The sequence below is a fragment of the Scyliorhinus canicula genome, chromosome 16, assembly GCF_902713615.1.
Source record: "Scyliorhinus canicula chromosome 16, sScyCan1.1, whole genome shotgun sequence".
Classification (NCBI taxonomy): domain Eukaryota; kingdom Metazoa; phylum Chordata; class Chondrichthyes; order Carcharhiniformes; family Scyliorhinidae; genus Scyliorhinus; species Scyliorhinus canicula.
The window spans coordinates 11077710-11104694 of NC_052161.1; the positions used below are offsets into that span (position 1 = coordinate 11077710).

General features: G+C 41.6%; 1 protein-coding gene across 2 annotated transcripts in view; it reads right to left on the reverse strand.

Annotated features, from left to right (window-relative positions):
- Positions 1-26985, reverse strand: part of LOC119979297 (metal transporter CNNM2-like) — a 231752-nt gene that overhangs the window by 45241 nt on the left and 159526 nt on the right. For both annotated transcript variants that reach the window (XM_038821348.1, XM_038821349.1), the window contains 4 exons: positions 26825-26968; positions 16792-16929; positions 13016-13185; positions 1217-1310 (listed from right to left, as the gene is read on the reverse strand). In XM_038821348.1, coding sequence (XP_038677276.1) covers positions 1217-1310; positions 13016-13185; positions 16792-16929; positions 26825-26968 — 546 coding nt within the window. The remainder of the gene's footprint in view (positions 1-1216; positions 1311-13015; positions 13186-16791; positions 16930-26824; positions 26969-26985) is intronic.

Here is a 26985-nt window from a genome sequence, read left to right on the forward strand (position 1 = left end):
ACTAGAGGGCAGTCATGTTCAATGCTCAAAGCACCATAAACTCCTAATTCAACAATTCGTAAATACAATGCACTTTAAAGCTTTGAGACAGAAAAACACTTTTTAAAAAACTGTTCACAAGGAAATTTGAATTTCATATTTTAGATATCAAAACAGGGTTAGGTTATTCCTTTGGCATAATATCAACAACAACATAGTGCAGTCTTTCACAGTCCAATTTGCTTTTAGATCAGATATAACTTCCACCCCTATTTTGTGTCAGCAGTAACCCTACGCCATTAGTCAGTTCCTCTGCCCCCTTGCCAAATGAAATGAGAAATTTGATGAACCAAGATTTGGTTAATACTTTAGTATAATTAAGAACATCAGTGAAAAGGTGTGGAATTCTTCATTTTCTAAACCTAATCATCTTCTGTGCCAGAAAAGTGAATAGAGAGGAAAATGAATCAGATGAGTTTTTCAAGAAAACAAACTAAAGTCCACTGCATCAATTGGGAAATCCAAGCATAATTTATCACATTATTGGGACTTCACTATGCAAATGTAAGAATCCTAATCTTGTAGGTCTATGTTCTGTTTATTGAACACAAATGCATGAAGGTTGGCGCTTTAACAAACTCATAAATAATACCATATGGGATGATTAAAAATAAAATTGTCTAAACAGCCTGGTTCATTGAGGATGAAAGATGGTACACAACACAATGCAGTGAACATTATCTTATTAAATCTAGACTCAAATGTATGCAGTGCCATAAAAAAACACATCACAATGGTAGAGCATCAACTCTCGTTCAACCCAAAATCATTTAATTTTTCAATTTATCACATCACTTTTCTTTTAAAAAATTAGTTTGATTTTTAAAAATTACCTCAAACTTTAGTATAATTTCAATTGATTTTGCACTTAGAAAAATGAGATTACAGGCAAGGTGTTAGTGTGTTTACCTTCACAAAGGCATTGAAGCGAATTGATTAGTGAGTTGGATGATTCACTTAACCTTCAACTGTAGCTTTTGTGAAGTTTAGTTTGATGATTTTTGGTCAGGCAAGATTTAAGCAGGCCTCTCACTCAGATTAAATGGATGGAGCTGAGCCCTTCATATGATGGATTGCACATAGTCGACTGAGAAAGCAGGTTAGATATGCCAAACATTCCCTGCATTACTTGATCCATTTATAATAAATCTTTTTTTTAATCAATTAAGATTAGTACCTGGAGAAGATGTAAGAGCCATCATGCCATAATAAGAGAAAGCACCTGCTTCAAACTTCATTACTTCTTTTCCAGCTTCCACCTCCACTTTTCCCTAGTCACAACAAAGCAATTAGCATAATGAAACTATCATTCAATAAACACGAGGTAATTTTTTCATGACTATTCATTGAGCTAAACATGCTACCTCAATCAATCTCAACCAATCCAAGAATCACTTCAACTCATTTAGGATTCTGAAACATGTAAAGTAAATTTCTATGAAATACTTCTTCTGTGAATCAGTGTTACTGTGATTTACCGTGATGGCTATTTAATAAACATATCTTAAGATGTTATGAAGTAATAGGAAGAACAGTGTCTCAAATTATGAAATATTGGTTTCAATTCCTAGACATAAATTTATATTTTCCAAATAGCAGGGATGTGAACCTGTTCTCTCTCAAATCTATAATATTGAAGGTGTCGGATATCTACCAGGAACTACAGGAGGCGGAGGAAACCCCGGTGGAGGAGCTCAAGTGCAAGTGGGAGGAGGAGCTAGGTGAGGAGTTGGAAGTGGGTCTGTGGGCAGAGGTCCTGGGCAGGGTTAATTCCTCCTCATCATGTGCCAGGCTCAGTCTAATTCAATTTAAGGTGGTCCACGGGGCACACATGACGGCAGCGAGAATGAGCAAGTTTTAATGGGTAGAAGACAGTTATATGAGGTGCAAGGGTAGCCCTGCAAACCATGTCCACGTGTTTTGGGCATGCCCGGAGCTGAGAGGGGTCTGGCAAGGGTTTGCGAGGGCAATGTCCAAGGTGCTTAACACATGGGTGGTGTCGAGTCCAGAGATAGCGATCTTTGTAGTGTCAGAAGACGCGGGAATTCAGGGGGCGAAAGAGGCCAACGTCTTGGCCTTTGCCTCCCTAGTAGCCCGGAGATGGATTTAATTAATATGGAGGGACTCAAAGCCCCCGAGTATAGAGACTTGGGTTAACGACATGACTGGGTTTCTCAGCCTCGAGAAAATAAAGTTTGCCTTAAGAGGGTCTACGTTAGGGTTCTCTCGGAGGTGGCAGCCGTTCGTCGACTTTCTCGGGGAAAATTAAAATGTCAGCAGCAGCAGCAATCCGTGGGGGGGGGGGGGGGGGGAGAGAGGAGGAGAGGAGTGCTTCACTGGGATAGTGTAGGAAGACTGGGTCGCGTGGGGTAATGTCTATTTAATTGCTCTTGTATATTCTCTTTTTACACTATGTTAAATGTTCACTCTAGTTTGTTTTGTTATTATTGTTACTAATGTTTTATTATGAAAAATTCTGCAAAACCTTAATAAAAATACTTTTTTTTAAAAATCTATAGAATTGATGCCATTGAAATAGCACTGCATTCCATGTGGTTTTAGGTCCACTCACTGTGCTGTTAGGTAGGCAGTACTTGGACTTTGACTCAGCAACTGTGATGAAACAGCAATATAGTTCCAAGTAAGGATGGCACGTGACTGGGAGGGAAACTTGCAGCTGTTGGTGCTCCCATGTCTCTGCTGCCCTACACCTTCTAGGTGGCACAGGTCACAAGTTTGGAAGGTGTTGTTAAAGGAGCCGGGGCAAATTGTTATCCTGCACGTTGGAGCTTATACACACTATTGCCGCTGTGCGCCAATAGTGGAAGAAGTGAACCTATAAGATTGTAGATCAGTAGGCTACTTTGAACTGGATTGTCAAGCCTCTGGAGTATCATAAGACCTGCACTAGGCGAATTCAGAGCACTGTCATACTCCTTGTTGATGGACAGATCTTGAGGATTCAAGTGGTTAGTTACTCACTGCAGAATTCCCAGCCTGTCTTGCTCTTGTAGCCACAATACTTATATGGCTGTTCCAGGTTCATGGTAACTCCCACGATGCTAACAGTGGGGATTGTAATACTATGGAATGTCAAGTGGAGCTGGTTGGACTCTTGTGTTGGAGATGGTTATTGTCTGGCACTACTGTGGTGTGAAAGGGTGTCACGGTAGCACTGTGGGTAGCATTGTTGCTTCACAGCTCCAGGGTCCCAGGTTCGATTCCCAGCTTAGGTCACTGTGTGTGTGGAGTCTGCACGTTCTCTCTGTTACTGAGTGGGTTTTCTCCAGGTGTCCGGTTTCCTCCCACAGTCCCGAAAGACGTGCTGTGAGGTGAATTGGATATTCTGAATTCTCCCTCTGTGTACCCGAACAGGTGCCGGAATGTGGCGACCAGAGGCTTTTCACAGTAATTTCTTTACAGTAAGCCTACTTGTGACAATAAAGATTATTATATCATTTGCCACTTTGTCAATCCAAGCCCGAATGTGGTCTAGATTTTTTTAGTTTGCATACATGAACTGATTCAGTATCTGAGAAGTTGCAAATGATACAGAACACACTGCAATCGCCATAAAACATCATGTCTCCAACCTTATGATGGAAGGAAGATTACTGATTAGCAGCTGAAAACGGTAATGCTCAGGACACTACTCTGAGGAACTGCTGGAGCAATGCCCATGGAATGGGATGATAATGTGAGGAAAGAAGTGATCAATTAAGAAGAGAGGACAAGGTAAGATGGCATGGCAGCAATAAGGGAATTAATAAACGGAGCATAGCAAGAAGGGACAGAGCATAAGAGTACACCAGAGTACGCCAACAGATAAGGCTAGAGATTGTGAAAATAATAAAAAGACAGAATTAAAAATGCATACAATATTCACAATAGAGGAGGTGGTGGTATAGTGGTTTTGTCACTGGACTAGTAATTCAGAGTCCCAAGATAATGAGCTGGGAACCCGGGTTAGAATCCCACCACGGCAGGTAGTAGAATTTAAACTCAATAAAATATCTGGAATTAAAGTCTAATGATGACCATGAAACCATTGCCGATTGTTGTAAAAACCCATCTGGTTCACTAATGTCCTTTAGGGAAGGAAATCTGCCATCCCTTATCCTGGTCCGGCCTACATGTGATTCCAGATCCCCAGCAATGTGGTTGACTCTTATATGCCCTCTGAAGCGGCTCAGCAAGTCAATCAGCTGTAATCAACCGTTACAAAAGCATAAAAAAGGGAATGAAATGGAACGGAACACCCAGCATCAACCCAGGCACTGGAATCGACAATGGCAAACCCAGCCATGTTGAACCTGCAAAGTCCTCCTTACTAACATTGGGGGACTTGTGCCAAAGTTGGGAGAGCTGTCTCAGTCAAGTCAAGCAACAGCCTGACAGTCATACTCACAGAATCATACCGTACAATGTCCCAGGCACCACTATCACCATTCGTTGGTATGTCCTGACTCACCGGCAGGACAGACCAAGCAACGGTGGTGGCACAGAGGTATACAGAGAGTTGCCTTGGGAGTCCTTAGCATCGATTCTGGACCCCATGATGTCTCATGGCTTCAGGTTAAACATGTGCAGGGAAACCTCCTGCTGATTACCACATACCGGCCACCATCAGCTCATGAATCAGTATTCCTCCATGTTGAACAACACTTTGAGGAAGCACGGAGGGTGACATGGGCGCAGAATATGCTTTGGGTGGGGAACTTCAATGTCCAAAAAGAGTGGCTCAATAGTATCACAACAGTCCGAGCTGACCGGGTCCTAAAGGGCATAGCTACTAAACTGGGACTGCACCAGCTGGTCAGGAAACCAACAAGAGGGAAAAACATTCTTGACCTCATCCTCACCAATCTGCCCACTTCATGGTAACAATGTCCATAACAGTATCGGTAGAAGTGACTACCACACAATCCTCGTGGAGACAAAGTCCTGTCTTCACATTGAGCATACCCTCCATCGTGTTGTGTGGCACTACCAACGTGCTAAATGGGATAGACTTCGAACAGATCTAGTAACTCAATACTGGGCATCCATTAGGCTCTGTGGGCCATCAGCAGCAGCACAATTGTATTCAATCACAATCTGCGATCTTATGGCCTGACCTTTCCCCCACTCTGCCATTACCACCAAACGAGGGGGGACCAACCCTGGCTCAATGAAGAGTGCAGGACAGCATGCTAGGAGCAACAACTGACATACCAAAAATAGGTGTCAATCTGGTGACGCTACAACACAGGACTACATGTGTGCTAAACAGCATAAGCAGCAAAAAATAGACAGAGATAAGCGATTCCACAACAAATGCATCAGATCTAAGCTCAGGCTTGGGCTTACAAGTGGCAAGTTACATTCGTGCCACACAAGTGCCAGGCAATGACCATCTCCTTCAAGAGAGGATCTAACCATCGCCCCATGATATTCACTGGCATTATCATTGCTGAATCCCCATAATCAACATCCTGGGGGTTAGCATTGATCAAAAACTGAACTGGACTAGCCATATTAATACTGTGGCTACCAGGGCAGATCAAAGACTAGGAAGCCTATGGTGAGTGAATCACCCCCTGACCCCCCCAAAGTCTGTCCACCATCTACAAGGCACAAGTCAGGAATGTAATGGAATACTCTCCACTTGCCTGGATGAGTACAGCTCTAACAACACTGAAGAAGCTCAACGTCATCCAGGACAAAGCAGCCCGCGTGATTGCTCCCCCTCACACCAACATTCAAACTCTCCACCACCGAAGAACAATGGTAGCCATGTGTACCATGTACAAGATGCACTGCAGTAAGTTGCCAAGTTCCTTAGACAGCACCTTCCAAACCCACCTCTACTACCATGTAGAAGGATAAGAGCAGCAGATACCTGGGAACCCCACCACCTGGAGATTCCCCTCCAAGTCACTCACCACACTAACTTGGAAATATATTGCCATCCCTTCACTTTTGCTAGGGCAAAATCCTGGAACTCCCTTTCCATTATTTTAATAATGCAAATTTTATTTTATCTTAATGGAGAAATTTGGCATTCCACATAACAAGCTTTTCAGAGTAGGTGTTTAGCAGTAATTATAAAAGTAGTGTGCAGTTTAGAAACCCAGTCACACCTCATTTGAAAAAAGGGATTGATAAAGTAAACATAGACCAAATGTTCCCCCTTGTAGGGCAATCTAAAACAAGAGGTCACAGATATAGGTTGAGAGGTGATAACTTAGAACAGAGTTGAGGAGGAACTACTTCTCCCAGAGGGTGGTGAATTTGTGGAACGGCTGCCCCATAGTGCGGTGGAGTCTGAATAATTAAATGGTTTCAAGGAGGAGAAAGATATGTATCTGAACAAGAATGGGTTAAAGAGATATTTGGAACAGGTAGGGAGGTGATCTGATTGAATGGCAGAGCAGGCTTGAAGGGCTGAATTGCCTACTTCTGCTCTTAATTCCAATATTTTTTCTTTAAAAAAAATAACCTTTTCAAGGTTTGAAACAGAGAGCCTAAGAGTGGAAGTTCTTATAAATTCATAGGTTTCTCACTGATTGCAGTCTGGGGCACCCTAAATAGCACACCCTCTGAAGAAGCATGGAATCACTCACAGCAGCTTATGGATTTATGCATTATTCCTGCACATGTGGATTTCCAAAGTTACTGTTGGTTTTAGTGGAGTAATGTTGGCTGATGCGGACAGTTTCATCATCATTCCCATCCTAAAACACAGGGGCTGTCTCTCCTCATTTGTTCTACCAAACTATTTCCCTCTCTCTTGAAGTCTGTTACTATTTTCATTGTTTATTATATTTTGAAGATGCGTCATCTGCAAACTTTGAAATTATGTTCCATTTACCTTGATCATTAATATACATTAAAAACAGCAGTGATTCTAATACCGATCACTGGGGAACATTACTATGTACTTTTCCTCCAGTCTGAAAACAACCCTAAACCAACATGCCCTGCTTTCTATTACTTAGCCAATTTTGTATCCATATTGCTGCTGCCGTTTCAATGCCATCGGCTTCAATTTTTACCAAAGTCTAGAAATTAACATAATTTGCTCAAATAAAGGCAAAATACAACAAATGATGGAAATCGGAAATAAAAACAGAAAATGTTGAAAAAACTCAGCAAGTCTGGTAACATCTGTGGAGAGAAAAACAAGAATTAATGCTTCGAGTCCGTGAGACTCTTCAGGGTTAAAAAAGGAGAAATGTGATGGATTTTATTCTGTTTAAAAGGGGATGGAGCAGGTGGAGCTCAGGGCTTCAGAGTATGCCCTCATCCCTGTTACGAATAACCAACTTCTAATTTAGTAAATGTATACTTTATCCACTTGTGTAATGTTCAACAACATGTTTTATAGTCAATTGGAGCTTATTTTCTTTATACCAACAGCAAAGGAGAAATAATTGCCTTTAGAATGAATAATCCATTGTACTTCTTCCAGCAATGAATGTGTCAGTTTCCCTATTACAGTAAAACATCATCCCTCAAATTTGTGTTAAGCAGAGATTTTGTGATAGCTGAGGAGGCCCTATGAACGTGCCTCTGAGAAACCCGATGCCAATAAATGCGGTTCAAGTCAAAACAACGATTCAAAAGCTGAATGAAAATACACGCCATCTTCATCATGAGCAAGACCTCTGGAACAGTTGAATTGTATTCCTTCTTGATGGCCTTGACAATCTGAGAAAGCAGCTGGTGAAGGTAGTGGAATCATCAGATTCCTAATTGCCCCCGATCTATTGGTTGGAACTTGGCTGTGGTGTTGGGGGGTGGGGCAAGAACATCAGTTTGATGCTCGAGGTTAGCAATGTCGGGGTGCGTGGGGCAGTTGTCTGTAATTATGACAATCTTCATTTTCTTTCGTTGATATGTTTATCTACTTTCCTGATTTACCCTTCAAAAATGCTAGGGGTCATCCAAGTGATTTTGTTAGTCTCGTACTGTGTCAGTATTGTCTTGACATTCACAAATCAACATGGCTTCTTAGACTTTCCTATCACAAGAAGCAGCAGCTCTTTGGTGCCAACCATGTTCTGCTTTCCACCATTATATGTTTTACCGTTAAGCATCAAAGACAAAATAGGGTAAGAGTCCAGTTTCATTTACGTTAAAAATGCTCATTCGCAATGGAAAAATAAATAATTTTGCTGCCAATCAGCTGTCATTGTGCCGTAAACAACGTACCCCCACAGCTTACTGTGCAGAAGATGATGCTGTCACCGTGATAATTCTCTGGAGATTATAGGTCCAGTCTCCTCAGTCTCTCTTCACTGACAATTGCACCCTCCAAGGGATTAGTCTGGTCAACCATTGTTGCACTCCCTCCATGTTTTTTTGCCATGTGCAAGGAGACCAAAACACTACTCAAAATGCAATCTCACCAAGGCTCTATACAATTTCAGCAAGACAACTTTACTCCTCTCCTCAAACCATTTACAGGCCAACATGCCATTTGCTTTCCCAATTGCTTGCTGCACCAGAATGTTTGCTTTCAGTAACTGATGAACAAGGAAGTCAACACTTCGCAATCTCTCACCATTGAAATAATACATCTGGCATTCTGTTTCCCCATCCAAAGTGGATGACTTCACATTAATCCACGTTATACTGCATTTGCCACGTATTTGCCCACTCACTTAATTAGTGTCAATCACCTTGAAGCCTTTTGACATCCTCCTCACCACTCACCTTCCAATCAAGTCTCGTGCCATCAGCAAACATGGAAATATTACTTTTGGTTCCCTCATCCAAATCATTGATGTATATTGTGAATAGCTGGGGCCCAAGCACTGATCCCTGTTCGATCCGATTAGTCACTGCCTGCCATTTCTAAAAAGACCCATTTATTCCTATTATGTTTCCTGTCTGAAACCAATTCTCAGTCCATGCCAATATATTACCCTAAATCCCATGTACTTTAATTTTACAGACTAACCCCATAAGTGGGACTTTATCAAAAGTTTTCTGAAAATCCAAATACACCACATCCACTGGTTTATCCTTATCTAATCTACAAGTTACATCTTCAAAAAACTCCTGTAGATTTGTCAGCTTGATATCCCTTTTACAAATCCATGTTGACTTTGTCTAATCCTGTTAATATTTTCTGTGTCCTGCTTCGGCATCCTTTATAATAGACCCCAACATTTTCCCTACTACTGATGTTAGGCTAACCAGTCTGTTACTCCATTTTCTCCCTCCCTCTCTTTTTAAAAATGCAGGTTTCCATTTGCTGCCCTCCAATCTACCGAGACGTTCCAGAATTTTAGAAGATGACAACCAATGCATCGCCCGTTTCCATGGACACCTCGGGTGTAGATTATCAGGCCCTGGGGATTATCGGTTTTCAGTCCCATTAATTTCTCCCAGCACTATTTTTCTAGTAATACTAAATTCCTCCTTCCCACGAGACCCTTGATTCCTTACCATTTATGGGAAGTTATTTGTGTTTTCCTCCATGAAGATAGAACTAAAGTCATTGTTTATTTGCTTTGCTATTTTGTGATTCTCTATTATAAATTATCCTGTTTAGGATCGTAAGACATTTGTCTTTGCTAATCTTTTTCTTTTTACATACTTAGAAAAGTTTTTCCTGTCCTCTTTTAAGTTACTTCCAAGTTTACTTTTAATCATTCCCTTTGTCCTCCTTTGCTGAACTTTTCCTGATCATCAGGCCTCCTACTTTTTCTAGCAACTTTATAGACTCCTCTTTTGATCTAATACCATCATTAATTTATTTTCTAAGCTATGGTTAGGCTGTTTTTCTTGTTTTGTTTCCGTGTCGGAAAGGAATATATAACTGTTAAAATGCATAATTTGTTCCTCAAATATTAGCCATCGCCTATCCACACTACATTAGGGTTAGGGTTAGTGTTAGCACAGGCACACAAGTGGATAGCACTGTGGCTTCACAGCACCAGGGTCCCAGGTTCGATTCCCTGCTGGGTCACTGTCTGTGCGGAGTCTGCACGTTCTCCCCGTGTCTGCATGGGTTTCCTCCGGGTGCTCTGGTTTCCTCCCACAGTCCAAAGACGTGCAGGTTAGGTGGATTGGCCATGATAAATTGCCGTTAGTGACCAAAAAAGGGGTTATTGGGATAGGGTGGAAGTGAGGGCTTAAGTGGGTCGGTGCAGACTCGATGGGGCGAATGGTCTTCTTCTGCACTGTATGTTCTATGTTCACACTGTGCCTTTTAATTAAGTTCCCAATCTATGTTAGCCAACTCACGGCTCATATATATGTAGTTTCCTTTGTTTAGATATAGGACCCTAGTTTCAGGCCAGACTTCTTCACTTTCCATCCTAATAAAGAACTCCATCATGTTATAGTCACTGTTCCCGAAAGGACCCCAAACAATAAGATTATTAATTAACCCCCTTCTCAATGCCGAATCTCAGATAGCATGTTCTCCAGTAGATTCCTCAACATACTGGTCCAAAATACCATCTTGTACACACTCCAGGAATTCATCTGCCACAATATTGTTGCTATTGTGATTTGTTCAATCTATATGTAGATTGAAGTCACCCACGATTACTGTAGTATCCTTGTTACATGCATCTTGAATTTCCTGTTTAATGCCATCCCCTACTTTGCCACTGTTGTTTGGAGCCAATCGACCACTCCCACTGATGTTTTCTAACCCTTGTTGCTTCTTAACTCCACCCAGACTGATTCTATATCTATCCCCTCACACTATTACACTCCTTCCATCCTTAACTAACAACACCACCCCAATTTTCTTCTTGTATGTTCTTCCTAAATATTGAATACCCTTGGTGTTATAACCTGCTCAGATCCTATTGGCTGAGGTCAATTGGTTACCCCATGATCCTTGGGAATATGAATAGGCGGGGGGAGAATCATTAGCAGTGCAGGTGCATAAATAGAGCTGCCCAGTGTGGTACCAGCTGGGAGGGAACCTGTAGTGAACTGCTGGAACTTTTGTACGTATTGTTGTAAATAAAGTTACTTTCTGTTTGACTCTAAAAACTTGTGTTGGATTCTTCATGGCGATCACAAAACTTGGATATTCAGTTCCCAGCCTTGCTCACCCCCTGCAACCATGTCTCTGTTATCGCAATCATATCATACCCGTGTATACAAATTTGCGCTGTTAAATCATCTACTGTCTTGTGAATGCTCCATGCAGTCAGGTGCAATGCCCTTAGACTTGTTCTTTTAGCATTTTTACAAACTATTTTTTTTGTACTATGGTCCTATTTGCTGCTAGCCTTAGTTTCCTCAGCCTTCCACTTTTGATTTCTACTCTTCGGTCTTTCATTTATATCTTTGTTTCCCTCTCGTATCTCCCGGTTCAGGTTCCCATCCTCCGGCTACTCTAGTTTAAACCTTCCCCAAAAGCACTAGCAAATATCTCTCCAAGGATATTGTTTCCGATCCTGGGACTAATCTTAGTCCAATTAATCATTTATTTCGCTATCTGAAAATTTGAGTTAAAAGTGAAGGATAAAATGCTTTTAACATTCTGGTTTTCTTTCTGTGAGAATACTTCAATGTGGTGGCTGCTTCCCTTCTTGTTGGCATCACTGCAGCTGCACACAGGGATTCCCTTAACTTGGCACCAGGAAATGGAACATCCGCACCACAGTGATTGCTAGATCTTTGTGGCAGCTCCTTTTGAGATCAGCATGGAGTTATGGCTTCACCGTTAACCACAAATCCATGTCAATATAAACTAAAGGATTACATGCCGTTGAAGGAGGCAGGACAAGTTGAGGGCTGTTAAAATTATATAGAATCCTTGGCTTTATTAAGAGAGGCACAGAGTGCAAAAGCATGAAGTTATGCTAACCCTTTACAGAATATTGCTGCAGACTTCAGTTGGACCATAATGCTCAATATTCTGGGCACCACATAATAGGAAAGATGACAAGGCCTTGGAGACTGTGCAGGAGATAGTTACTAAGACAGTGGCAAGGTTTTTTGTGTACATTCGTTGATGGAATGTGGACCGCTGGCACGGTCAGAATCTGTTGCCCATCCCTCATTGTCCTTGAACTGAATGGCTTGTTAGGCTATTTCAGAGGGCAGACAAGAGCCAACCACATTGTTAAGGGTCTGGAGCCCCATGTAGGTCAGATGGCAGATTTCCTTGAGTTTTCGATAACAATCAATGATATTTGTCATGGTCATCATTACTGAGACTAGCTTGTAATTCCAATTTTTAAAAATTTGTATTGATTAATCGAATTTAAATTCCACTAGCGGCTGTGGTATCCCTTGAGCATTAGCCTGGTCCTATGGGTTACTAGTCCAGTGACTTTACCACTATGTCACCATCTCATGCTATTTGGAGAGGTTATTTGGAATTGCTCTCCCTAGAGCAGAGAAGTTAGCAGAGGAGTGGGTGGAGGGATGGGAAAGTTTGAAGGTGTTCAAAATCAAGAATACCTTTAATACAGTATTACGGCAAAATGTCTTCCAATGACAAAAGAGTCAATAGCCAGAGAACACAGATTTAAAGAAATGGGTAAAAGATGAGGAAACATATTTTCACACTGGTTATTTTCAATAGTAAACTTCAAAAAGGAATTGAAGTACACTTATATCACTATTCAAGTTTGTGAGTTCTCTTCAACAATTCTTATCAATAATCTCTTGTTCCCATTTCATTAAGGAAATAGTGCCCTCTGACTTGGGTTAGAAGGCATGATTATTTTATGATTTTGAACTTGAATAGGTCTGGATAGCATTAGCAAAATTAATTAGTTAACATGTTGATTATAAGGTACTAGATTGTAATTCTGTCCATCTCAATGTAACAAGTCCTAACAACTCACCCAATCCATGAAAATGTGCATTTTAAGAAAATATGGTCCATCTGCTACAAGATATTATACAAATAAAATCATCCACATTTACTACAATTTACAATCTGTGTAATTGGATTTCTTGAACATACTATGTGGTCCAGCATTATTAGGGTTAAACACACACACACCTGTAAAACAAGGATAAAATAGTCTACAGGTTTGTTCCGATGGAAGAGGTAATGCTCTGGGGCTTTTTTATTTCTTTCATCAAACTTCATTTCCTGAATAACATTAGGATGTTTCAACAGCCTCAGTAAGATCTTCTCTGACATCTGTGTTGGGCTGAATGGCTCCACTTCTGAAATAATTAACAGAAACATCAATATATTCAAGTGCAACTTCAGGCAACCGAACAACTGATTAGAAACAACAATGAATGTTGAGTTTGAAGTATGACAAAAATAGTCAACTACTGTAAAACTGATCTGTTGGCACTACATTCAAATCCATAGGCCTTCTTATAGTTTTAAAATGGAGTAGAGTCAGGTCAGGCAACCTGATATGTAAAAGTTTTTTTTCAAAGTAGTACTTTATTTCTTGTTGCAGATTGCAAGGTCTGGATCTACAGAGACCAATTAGTATCTAGTAGCTCCCCAAAACGCCCAGATATTTCGAGACTGAGACAAGGTTTGTTCGTATGCTATTCAATTAGGACAGTAAAGTTCAATGCCAACCTCACTGGACATCCAGGTGTGGAGACACACAGACACTCACACAGTAGTTGTTGCTGAATTACAGTTAATACGGAAATCCTAGCCGATGTTTATTTCCTTACCCAGAGCAAAAAGTTCAAACATTCATACATCAACAACAACATACATCTGAAGAGTCATAAAAAGGGTAAGTTTTAAAGAATTGTGAAAATTAAATATGTCAAAAGAACAATTTAAGTTGTCCAGATAAAGATAAAATAGACCATTCATTTACAGCTCCTATTATAAAAATGAGTACAGTCGTACAAGGCTGAACAAAACCAAATTGTTACTTGCAAAAAAAAGTCAACCACATGTTATTAAGACCAATTCACATAATTGAAACTGTATGTCACAAACATTAGTGTAGCTAAACTTTGAAAAAATGCATTTCCATATATTGTCTTATGTTAAAACATGTCAAAACAATGGTTTACTCTCGGCTGCAGTTACTGTTGTTATGCCAGAATTCTCCAGCCATTCGCTGGCTACGGGATATTCTCTGGTCATGCTGTCACCACACACCCCCCCCCCCCCCATCTTTTTCCGGCAGTGTGAGGTGGTTCTAAACAGGAATTCCCACTGGCAGAGGCCAGAGCAGAGAATCCTGCCGCCAGCGAACGGCAAACTACCACCCTCTGCCGGGAAACATGTGCCTGGGAGGCAGGCCGGAGAATCCAGCCCTGTATGAAAGCTACCAGCCACAATGATGTGGAATTTTTTTTCTTTCTCTATCCTCCCCCCCACCCCCTTTATTATAGATGTAGCCACTATTGAAAAATACTTGTTGAATGCTAACAAGAGTAATCATTTTTGGTCCACAGAATACTTGATCATATCAAAGATGTGCAGGTTAGGTAGATTGGCCATACTAAAATTGCCCTTTCGTGTCCAGAGGTGCGCAGGTTAGGTGGGTTTATGGGATAGTGCGGGGGAGTAGGCCTAGGTAGGGTGCTCTTTCAGAGAATTGTTGCAGACCCGATGGGCTGAATGGCCTCCTTCTGCACTTTAGGGATTCTATGAATGTCCGAATATAAGCTGGATGCCAGGATGGGTTAGATTTTTAAATCTTGGAACCTTTGCTTAATTATCCTAGCAGCCTGTTTGGGACACAGAGGGAGAATTCAGAATGCCCAAATTACCTAACAGCATGTCTTTCTGGATCTGTGGGAGGAAACTGGAGCACCCAGAGGAAACCCACGCAGACACAGAGAAAATGTGCAGATTCCACACAGGCAGTGAGCCAAGCCAGGAATCGAACCTGGGACCCTGGAGCTGTGAAGCAAAGTGCTAACTACTGTGCTACCATGCCGCCCACAGTATTAATGTAAGATACGCTTGGCAGTTTCAATCTAGTCAAACGCACTAAATTATTCATAAATTGACAGCTTTACCCAGGCCACAGTGAAGGTCAAAACCGTACTGCTGCTGTGTGGTATTAAACCACACTGATGACACAGAATGCAGAGAGCTTATTTTGCATCCAGTACTCTTGTTACATTCCATGTAAAAAGTGTTGCTCTGATTTCCTATAAAGCAGAGTACCACTGCATAAACTTGATTTTGCATCGCACTGTGTCATATGTGCCCATGAAATGGCTTTTTAAATTTCAGAAGTATATAATACTTTAAATTTAGTTACATAGAACATAGAACAGTACAGCACAGAACAGGCCCTTCGGTTCTCGATGTTGTGCCGAGCAATGATCACCCTACTTAAACCCACGTAACCCGTATACCCGTAACCCAACAATCCCCCCATTAACCTTACACTACGGGCAATTTAGCATGGCCAATCCACCTAACCCGCACATCTTTGGACATCTTACGGTGGAGATTCACAGAAGGAATGGTTATCTCGGCACAGGAGTGGGTGATTATTTTCAAATTAATTCTCGAGGTGCAGACATCACTGGCAAAACTGCCATGTATTGCCCATTCCGAATTGCCTGGAGGAGGGAGTGGCCTTATTTATTGATCTACTGCAGTTCATATGGTGAAATTATTCTCATAAAGATATTAGACATGCAATTTAATGGTTTGATACAACTGCAGGGCTTACTAGGTGATTTCATAGGGTAGGCAAGAGTCAATCATGATATCAGAATCATATACAGGCCAAATTGCATAATTGTAGATTTCCTTCCTTAAAGGAAATATCAGTAAATCAAACGGCCTTTAGGACAATCAAATGAGTTTGTTGTCACTTCTAATGATGCCAGCCTTTTATTTCCAGATTTCTCTGTAAATTCAAATCAAATATTCAAACTCCCATAGCTGTACTTTTGAACTCAAGTTTTCTGGATTATTATTAATTTAATTATTATGCCCATCAGCTTCAACTGCCTCCCTTCAGATGACTAATTTTTTTTTTTGGATGGTTGTCAGCTATAGAACAGTTCAATTTGCTTGTCCTATACAACAGCATTGAGCTGATTTTATGGTACTACAGGAATAGTTTGCGCTATACCTTGGGTGGGAATGTTTTCAATTATATATAGAGTACATATAGTAGTAATCTATTTTCCCAAAGATAATCCTCACCTTGATGAGGTACAAAAATTCACGCCCCAAACTGTGCATTTTAAATGGCAGCTGTAATGTACATTTACAATCAGGGGAAAAGAACAATCCCAACTCCTAGGAACCAAGAACAAAGTCAGTTTTCAAATTAATTCTTATGTTGCCACTTTTGGATTACAACAATAATAACGTGAATATGCAAAGCACCTTTAATGTAAAGAACATTCCTAGGCTAATCACAACCTGAACTCTGAGCCAGGAAGCAGATGGTTAGGAGGGATAGGTTGAAGAGATAGGTTTTAATAGGGTGTTGAAAAGAAAACGGAGGTGAAAAAATTCAGTGAGGAAATTAGGAAGATCCAGGCAGCCAATGTCAAGAATGGAGGGTGAATGCACAAAAGGCCAGAGTTGGAGGGGAAGGCTAACTAACGTCAAGATAGGAGGGCGCAGTGATGGGGGCAATGCAGATCAATGAGGTATTACATAAGCCGGGTATCGTGCAGAGCAAGGTGAACATGGAAGAACTTTGCCCGAGTAGGGATTTACAGAGAGCGCAGCAAGAAACATCAGATTATTCTAGGTTAACCCAACTACTACTAAACAGGAGGCTAAAATATCTATGATTAAACTGAATAACAATTATTAATGCTCATTCCATATATTTTTAGCATTTGATGACATTAACTTGCCTGTTGCTAGGAAACGATGAGTTGCTAATAATAGCTGTGGCGAAATCTTCACCTTCATCTCATTATCTGTTGGTTTGAAGGCTGAAAAATCCTGTTTCCTTTCACGGTGTGTAATTTTCTTTTTGGTTCGGTTATCAGCTTAGAAATGTGGAAAATATTTTGAAGAGGGGAAATAGATAGAAATCAAAAATACTTCAATTAGAACATTATCAAAAAATGAAGCAGATTCTAAAAACACTCAGCTATGAAACTGCTATTAGAAGATGTGATTTTTTTTCAAATATTAACCTATTGGGCATCTGAGCAACGTAAACTTTCAAAAAGTTTTACATTGTCAACTGAAGCTGCAAAGCTAAAGGGAGCAGAGGATCAAATGTTCAAATAAGAGTTTTCCTATTTTATACCCTCAGTTCTTGGGTATAACAATATATAACTTGTGTCCACTTTTTTTATACACTCGATATCTACAGAATGACGTGGCGATAAACAAACTACAGGTTGAGCATTCCTTATCTGAAAAATTCCAAAATCTGCACTTTCTCCCGAGCGCTGACATGACGTCATGAACGGGCAGTCCCACAATGTTCCCAGGTGATGCGTAGTTCCCAACCCGTGGCGCAACATGCGCAGTTTCCAACGCACATCGAACATACGCAGTTCCCAAAGGCTACCGTACATGCACAGTTCCTAACGCTCGCCGCACATGCGCAGTATATTCCAAAATCTGAAAAATTCTGAAATACGATACACATTCGGCCCCAAGCATTTTGGGTAAGGCATTATCAACCTGTAGTTAAGTCCAAAACAAAAGAAATGTTTAAATAAGAAATAAAAAGCACTTTTCTGCATTTGTAAATTCTGAAATTCTCATCAGAAATTCCCCTCAACTTAGCATTCATTTTTATTTGCTTGTCACCTTCAATGAACATTGTATTGCTTTCCCTACATAACAAATTAAGTACTCATCCATTGATTTATTTATCGGAATCAATTATGTTTCTTAATCTTTCAGTCACAGGAACGTAACACAAACTCAGTTGTCAATGCAGAGCTTGTAGATTATTTTACTTTAAAAGCCTATTTAAAATATCGTCCTTTCCTTTACTTAACCCACCTCTTGTCCCCATCTCGTGAATGCACCATCACTTCAGCTCTCAGGTCAGCTCTGAGCACCTGATTCTCAAGGGCAATTAGGGATGGATAATAAATTCTGGACTAGCCAGTGATGCCCACTTCCCATAAATGAATCAAAACAATCATTGAAATGCTCAATGCAACCATGTTCTTACAATGTACAATGCCAACCTTCCTGTTACAGAAAAGCTGGGCCAAAACGTTTGTGACATTGTGGATAGACTGCATCACATTACAGCACTCCATAAAGTCACAGAACCTGCATCATTACACGAGACCCTTTTGACCTATTATACCATTTTTAAAAAAAATTATTTATTTTTTTAATTTGGGGTACCCAATTATTTTTTTCCAATTAAGGGGCAATTTACCATGGCCAATCCACCTACCCGGCACATCTTTGTGTTGTGGGGGCGAAACCCACGCAAACACGGGGAAAATGTGCAAACTCCACACGGACAGTGACCCAGAGCCGGTATCAAACCTGGGACCTCGGCACCGTGAAGCTGTATTAAACCATTTTTACCTGAAGCCAAATTGAAACTATTATCTCCAAAGCCTAAACACCTAGGTCTTTGTACACATTGAGGGGATAATCGTGTGAGCTTGTCAAATCATAGAATCATAAAATCCCACAGTGTAGGAGGAGGCCATTCAGCTCATCGAGTCTGCACCAAACATCTAAAAAAGAACTCTACCTAGGCCCACTCACCCGCCCTATCCCCGTAACACCTTAACCCCACCTAACCTTTGGACTAAGGGGAAATTTTAACATGGCCAGTCCACCGAACTCGCACATCTTTGGACTATGGGAGGAAATGGAGTACCCTGAGGAAACCCACGCAGGCACGGAGAGAATGTGCAAACCCTACACAAAGTTACCCAAGGCTGGAATTGAATCAGGGTCCTTGGCACTGTCAGGCAGCAATGCTAACCTCTGTGCCACCATGCCACCCTCACAAAGTGCCTCTCTGGAAGCGGAAATGTCTCTGAAGAGTGAAGTAAATAAAGCACGGAAGGCCAAAGAGAATGATTTGGACATTCGTTCAAGGTGGCAAAATATTCTTGTTGTGGGGTTGCCAGAGACGCACATAGTATTTTGTGAAGTTGTTTGGGAAGGTGATGGGTGAGGGTGAACTAACGTCCTTTCGCAAACTGGATTGAGCCCACCAGACACTCCAATAGAGGTCCCGTCCCAATGAATTAGAGCTGGAAGGAATTGTGAAGTTTCACAGCTTCCAAGAGAAAGAGCAGGTCCTGAGATGGGCAAAAGAGCATTGTGATTACAAATGGGAAGGCCAAGCCATAAGGCTTCATCAGGATGTTGGACGGAGCTGACATAGAAGTGGGAAGCATTCAAAAATGGCAAAGCCGCCTTGTATAAAAGTGGAGTCCATTTTGGGGTGGTGTACTCGACATTTGATGGGAAATACTTTTTTTTTGATGTGCTGGTGGAGGCATTTGGGGGGGGGGGGGGGGGGGGGGGGGGGCATGGACATGGTGGAGGTTGATTGAGACTTTTTGGATGTTGGGGGAGGGCATATGGATACCGGGAATTGTTTCGGTTCCTTGGTCATATTTACATCTCTGCTCTTGTGTGGGTTGAATGTTTTGCAAGTTGGGCTTGGGTGAGGGGTTTCAATTCCATTGGGGGGCTTTGCTCTATTTGTTGTAACTGTCGTGAAAATATATAGCTCCCTGTTGGAGTACTATGTTTCATGGGGTTTTTATACTTTGTCCTTTTTTGTTAACATTGCTCTTCACTCTGGGCGTTTTGCTAGCCGAAGAGTTAGCTAATGGGAGTGGTGCGGTGGGGGTGACTGCTGCTCATTATAATAGTTTTGTTTTAGATAATGAGCTTAGGGTTTTTGCTCTGTTTGAGGTGGTTTTGTTAGCCTGTTTTTGGTAGGTATATTTGGGCATTGTATTGTTTGAGAGCTGGGGCAAGGGTAGTTGGCTGATGGTGAATTCTGATTTTTCTTTGTTTAGTCTTGCTAGTGGGCTTGGCAGCAATCCAGGGGAGGCCTGGTTGCTGTACTTTCCATGGAACTGTTGGATAATCCCTCTTGGTGGAAATAGCATGATTTGTCATTTATCCTGATGTATTTGAGAGGTGGGGCCAGGCAAGGTGTGTCCGTGAGCCCAGTCCCCAGCGAGAAGTGAAAGATGAGTTCCCGATTGAGTTGAAGATTGGCTGTCCATTCTTGGCTGAGTGCATCAAGTTTAACAGAGCACAGAATATACGTTCGCCAAGGCCTGGGGTCATTTGGGCCCCCCGGCCACTGGTTCTACATTATTCTATGCTTATCGCAAGGGTTGGAGCTGACTAAGTTGATCGAGTCATCCTCTCCGGCTGGGGCCTACGCATTGGGTTGCTTGGACCCTGGTAAGCGGCATGGTGGAAGTAAAGGTCCTCTATTCGTTAGAATCCTCGAGAAATCCAAAAATGTGTTTGCTCTTCCTGTCTTGGCATCAGCCTCCTCGAGCAACATAGATGGTGTGTTATCCTGAAAATTTTCTTTAATTCTAGATCAGTTTGGGCGTTCTCCCCTTTGGGGGGAGGGGGGTTCTTTTATTTCCCTCATTTTTACATCTGGGTGAGCAGAGTTACTAATCCTAGTGTGGTTCCCGATTGTACTGGGGAAGAGGGAATCGGCACCCCTCCCAGGTCACCCAATTGTTGGGTATCTGGACTGCTCTTCTTCTCTTTGGCAATGGGGTTTCCCCAGCTGGGGCTGGCATAATTATCCTTTCTTCTATTCGGGATAAATGGGTGCGGTGCACTGCCTTGGATGTGGTGGGAGACATGCAGGTCTGGCTGTTGGGTTGTGCTGGAGGTCCTGGGAGTTTTGATTCCTGTGTGTCGAGAGATGCTGGGCTAGGTCCGGTGTTGTGGCTGGTATCGGGTTATCCCCTGGACCTTGGGATGTCCCTTCTTGAAGGTGCATATTAGGGATATCTTGAGAGGCTGGGTATTGCTTCTTCAGTGTGCCAGGGTCTGAGATTGAGTGGATTCCTGAATGAGAAGCTTGTTTTGTTCTTCATTGTTGGATGATCGGCAGGCGCCAGGGAAATACTGAGCCAGGGCTAGGCCCTGATTCTTTGTTAGCCTGTAGTTAACTTCTGGTAGCTCGAAATCTTTTCTCTCTCTCTTTTTCTTGGGAAACCCTCAAGCCTTGATCATAATCCGAACATGTTGCTGCCGGTCTTCTCTGTATTAATATATGGAATTAGGTTAGTTCTGTACCAGGCTGGAGACTGGGGTTAAGTTCCGCTGTGCTGTACATGTAACTCACCTTTAGTACTGGAGTTTTCATGTATTTTCTTTTCTTTTGGAAGGATGGACATAAAGAATCTGTGATTGGTTCCTGCATGGGTGCAGACGGTATCCAAGGAGATGAGGCTGTGGTGCGACTTTGGTACTGCTAAAGACATATGTTGGTGTATGCCCAAGCACGGCGTGGAAAATCTATCCGGAACTCTCTTACTAATTGTGAGCTGACATGTCATGAAAGGGTGTGTATCATTTTACAATGCTTCCATGGCTTCATCCTGTTTTTCATCCCATTTTACAATGCTTCCATGGCTTCATCCCGTTTTTCATCCCATTTTACAATGCTTCCATGGCTTCATCCCGTTTTTCATCCCATTTTACAATGCTTCCATGGCCTCATACCGTTTTTCTCGGACTCTGGTGTGCTTATAGAGACATCTAGATTTGTCTAATGATGGCATTGAGCCAGTGATAATGTTGTTCTCCTGTTCCCCTCTGTATTCATGTATACTGTATTGAACCATTTTATTTTCTTGCTTACTGCGATGCATTTATTTTGCAATTTTGTGCTGTTGAAAAACGTAAAATCCTAATATACTTTTTAAAAGGTTTCTGTGATTTATTCTGTGATATTCAGTGGATTTAAAAGATTTCGTGGCACTATTTAATGAAAACCCGAGATCTCCCACTACACTAATGAAGGGTGCTTGTTCATCAGCAATAAAAAAAAAGATTAATTTAAGGCTATTTTATCTCTCTGCCATTTGTAGAATCATGTGAACAAAATGGTAGCCACTTGACCAGTTAACTAGTCACTACAAGAGTCCAGAAGCAAAAGATATTTTGCATTTTCTCAAGATAAATCAAAAACTTCCTCACAATAGTTTAAAAGAAAATTTCCCTAAAACATACTATTTTATCAGCATTGACATAGTATTGTGCACAAATCCTCCTGTCCATTCATATTTAATTATTATATTATTAAAATATGCATATGTCTTCAATGTGTTCACTAGTGAACAGGAGCAAGATGGGGGGAGGGGGGAGGCCTGCTGAACCTGTGCCAAAGCATTATATGCATTCAAGGAGTTAGATATAGCTCTTGGGGCTATATGGGAGGTCAGCGGGAACAGGTTACTAAGTTGGATGATCAGCCATGATCGTATTGAATGGCAGAGCAGATTCAGAGAGCTGAATACTCTGCTCCTGCTCCTATTTTCTATGTTTCTGAGAGAGCGGTGGAGTCACAGGATAAAAGAGCCCAGGGAGAGCAGTGGAAACACAGGGTAAAAGAGTGTGTAGAGAGCACAGAGACAATGTAAAAGAGCTTGAGGGCAGTGGCAGGAACAGGTTAAAATAACATGAGTGGCAGAGACACAGGATCATACTGTGCAAGGAAAGCGGCAGGGGCACAGGATAAAAGAGCACAAGGAGAGCAGAGGGACAGGATTTATCTTGAATGCGAGCAGAGTGGCGGGGATACAGGATAAAAGAGCGTGAGGAATGCGGCACAAACACCAGGATAAAAGAGTGAAAGGAGAGCAGAGACAGGATAAAGGAGTGCGAGATGAGTGGAGCGATAGGAGAAGAGTATGAGGAGAGTGAAGAGATGGGTAAGAGTGAGGAGAGCGGAGACAAAGGGTAAAACAGCATGAGGAGAGTGGCGGAGACATAGATAAAAGAGTGTAAAGAGAGCAGAGAGACTTCAATGCCAGAATTGGAAAGGACACAAAACTCTGGATAGGTGTAACCACGAGGAGTAGAGAAATTCAACGGCCTGCTCCACGGCCTTGTCATAGAACATACAGTGCAGAAGGAGGCCATTCGGCCCATCAGGTCTATATTGACCCACTCAAGCCCTCACTTCCACCCTATCCCCGTAACCCCTCCTAACCTTTTTTGGTCACTAAGGGCAATTTATCACAGCCAATCCACCTAACCTGCACATCGTTGGACTGTGGGAGGAAACCGGAGCACCCGGCGGAATAGCCAACACATTGTACATGTCTCTCTGACAGAAGACGACTTCATGGCAACACCCTCGCTCCAAGCATTGGCAGCTGCTCAACTATGTAATCATCTGAGTGAGGGACTACAAAGACATCACCTGAACCATGACAGGAGCCGTGACAACTACTGCATGGACCACCGCATAATCCACTCTGCCATCCATGTCAATGCAACCTCAAAGCAGTAACAGCAACAGAAACAATGCTACAGGAAAATCAACGGTGAGGCACTCATATCCTGATAAGAGAGCCCTATTCAGCCAGCTCTTCACTGCCAACCTGATGACTCCCGTTGACCAGAGAACTGGTATTCACAGTACTTTGTCTGCCCTCAAGGCTTCCAGAATTAGAACCTGCGAAGAGACGCTTGGTCACTAGACCAGGAAACATCCAAGCGGCATGGTAGCACAGTGGCAGTGGTTAACACTGTTGCGCCAGGGACCCAGGTTTGATTCCTGGTTTGGGTCGCTGTCTGCATGTTCTCCCCGTGTCTGTGTGGGTTTCCTCCGGGTGCTCTGGTTTCCTCACACAGATTCTGAAGGATATGCTTGTTAGGTGAATTGGACATTCTGAATTCTCCCTCAGTGTACCCGAACAGATGCTGGAGTCTGGCGACTAGGGGATTTTCACAGTTACTTAATTGCAGTGTTAATGTAAGCCTACTTGTGACATCAACAAGGAAAGATTTACAAATAGACTAGTTCGATAAGAATGACTAGGAGATCCAAGGGCTGATAAGGCACCAGGCATTTCTGAACCTGAAACAGCAAATCAACTCGAGAGTAAGAAAGTAGCTCTACAGACGGCTGAAGTCTATCAAAAATCCCGTGATCTAAATATCAGATGATGTGTGGAGAAAACAACAGAGATACATCACATAGCCGACATCCATGATGCGTGAGGTTTCTTCGGTGCAGTCAAGACCACCAACGACCAAAGCAACCAAGGTCCCACACTGCTGCTGGCCAAGAGCAGAGAAGCTGTCTGCGCCTGCTGGAAGGAGTACTTTGAAGACTTCCTTAAAAGAGACCCTTGGTGAAGTTTTCCAATTTTTTTCTCTTAAGTGCTTGCTCCGGAGAGAAAAACAGCATGCAGCTGCCAAGCTGCACAACCAGCTTTGTCATACTCGTTTAATAACGTCCCTGTGAACGCCTTGGGATATTTCATTACTTGAAAGGCGCTATATTATTCAATGTTGCTCTTGTATGTTGTTCCTCAACAGATCAGCTTAATGGATCTGTGCTGAGAGCAGCAACAAACACAGGCTGGCCTCAGGTCCACATAATTTTCAAGAGATATGAAATCTGTTTTTTTCCTGTTCACGCCTTCTCGCTTATTCCTCACTTTCTGAAATAAATTGCCCAGCTGACTTTGACTGGCCCAACTTTACCTCCACCACCGGGTTCAGCGTCAGTGTCACTCAAAAGTCAGGATCTCATATTCAGTTCAGGTGCATTATATTTTCCAACAAAACAACACCAGCGATCTTAAATATGACTTGAAGATGCATACAAATTAGGAATAGAAGTAGGCCACTCAGTCCCTCGAGTCTGCTCCACCATTCAATAAGATCATTGCTAATCTAATTGGTCATATTTTAATATTTTGTAGCTGGTGCCAGATGTCAAACCCAGTGATCAGAAATATATAATTAAGCAACAATCCAAGTTCCTGTGCACAACATTTGCGACTGGAAAAAACAGGACCACCCATCCTCCTAACCTCTAATCATCCTTCCCTCTCCCCAAAACATTGTTCTACATCTTTCAACTTTTGATCTCGAGGCAGCACAGTGGTGCAATAATTAACACTGCTGCCTCAAGGCGCCGAGGACCCAGGTTCGATCTCAGACCTGGGTCACTGCCCGTGTGGAGTTTGTACATTCGCTCCGTGTCTGGATCTCAACCCAAAGATATGCAGGGTATATCTGGAATGTGTTTAGAGATGGCCATGCTAAATTGCCCCTTAATTGGGGAAAAATTTAACTTTACATCTCTCGCCACCATCCATCCCATTCAAGGAATGAGCACACGACCCGTTTTTCATGCTTTTTGTTAAATCATAGTACATCTTTTACAGAAAATTATTTTCAAGATTATAGCCCCACTTCAATGACATTTTTATCTGAACATGACAATGTGAGACACTTGGTGGAGCAGTAAAGTAGCTCAAAAATATGGAGAACATTTTTTACTGTCAATTCTGGAAGAATTCTGGAAGAACTGGACCAAACAGATTTTAAGCAGTTTGAAGGTCACAGCCAGCTGGCTGACTTTCCATCAAGCTTCTTCAATTTAACTTCCTTTTTTTTTACGTAAAGCTGCTCTTGTTGAATTTGCAAACATTATTTCCCAATTTCCAATGGGATGAAGATCTCACATTTGCTTCCGATTTCAGCACACAATTTATCTACTCTTCTCCCAATGGATGCAGTTCCACAACTCAAAGAAACTTATCTTTCTTCACTTGAGCAATGTCTTTTTTTAAACTATTAATTTCCTACTTTATTACATTTTATCTTCCTGTTTTACACATGAATCCTTATTCCTCAAGAACTCTTTTACCCAAGTTTCATGTTTTCTGTTGTACAAACACATTCCATCTCTAAACACATTCCACGTATAGAATTCATCATTATTCCTTTTCTCATTGTTGGCGATCTGCTCTCATTTTATTTTCTGTAGCCTGCTGTTGAAACATATTGACTCATCTATCTGCAGTCTCCACATTCAAGGCAATGTCAAATTTGTTGGATTCAATGTTTAATAAGCATCTACTGAAGGTTTCTGCATTTGAAGTGCCCACAAGTAAATTTGTCGTTAAAAGAAAATGTACCATATTGTCAGTTGAATTCATCCAATAACCAATTAAAAGACTCAGCTTTTTCCCATTTCTTCTTCTGGAATTTAAAATATCCAGCAATAATTGGAGATTTTGGGCCAAATTGTTTTCTCACGTCAAATATTTTTTCCCCACTTGATTTAATCTGCTAAAATTTCTCATTAAATTATAAATTGGATTTAAGTGCTTTCCAGACTCCCCTATTGGTTGACTCACATCAACAAACCTAAACATGTAAAATCTATTTCCCCTGTGAAATCAGGCACTAATTAAAGAAACCCTTTTAACCCATTATTACACAGATCAATGTCAGCTGTCACAATGTTGAATGTGCTACGGTTCCAAGCATCTTGCCTCAGCTCCCTGGATGCCCTTTTTGTTTTTCTCTGATTTTAAGATCGTCTTTTACATGAATGCTCAGAGGTCATGTGTTGGTCTAAACTAGAACAGTTGCACTGGTATATTTAAAAATCTTGAGAGTAAGAGACAACTTGTGGCACAACCTTTTACATAGCATGTGTTAATCACACATTTTTCCAAAACCACCAAGCTTGGCTTTCTCCTACGGTGTATAGGATGCTTGCAGAGCTATAATTTTCTATGGAGAGCTCAGTTTGCAACAATGCTTCAAAACGTTTTTCCAAATGGAACTAGTTGCACACCTTATATTTCATTTACCCTCAAGACAGTCCTCTTAAAAAAAAGGAGCTAAATCTAATTATCATTCCACACACAAATGCTTTCAAAATCCTATATAGCACAAGTAAACACTCACTATATAAATCTGTTTCATCCAAGATTTCTGATTTGATAATTTCTTCAATTACATCCTCTAGCGTGACGATACCTAGCACCTCGTAAAATGGGTCCCCCTCTCCTTCATTGTTCACTCTCTGTACTATTGCCAGATGAGATTTACCTACAAAGGATGGAGGG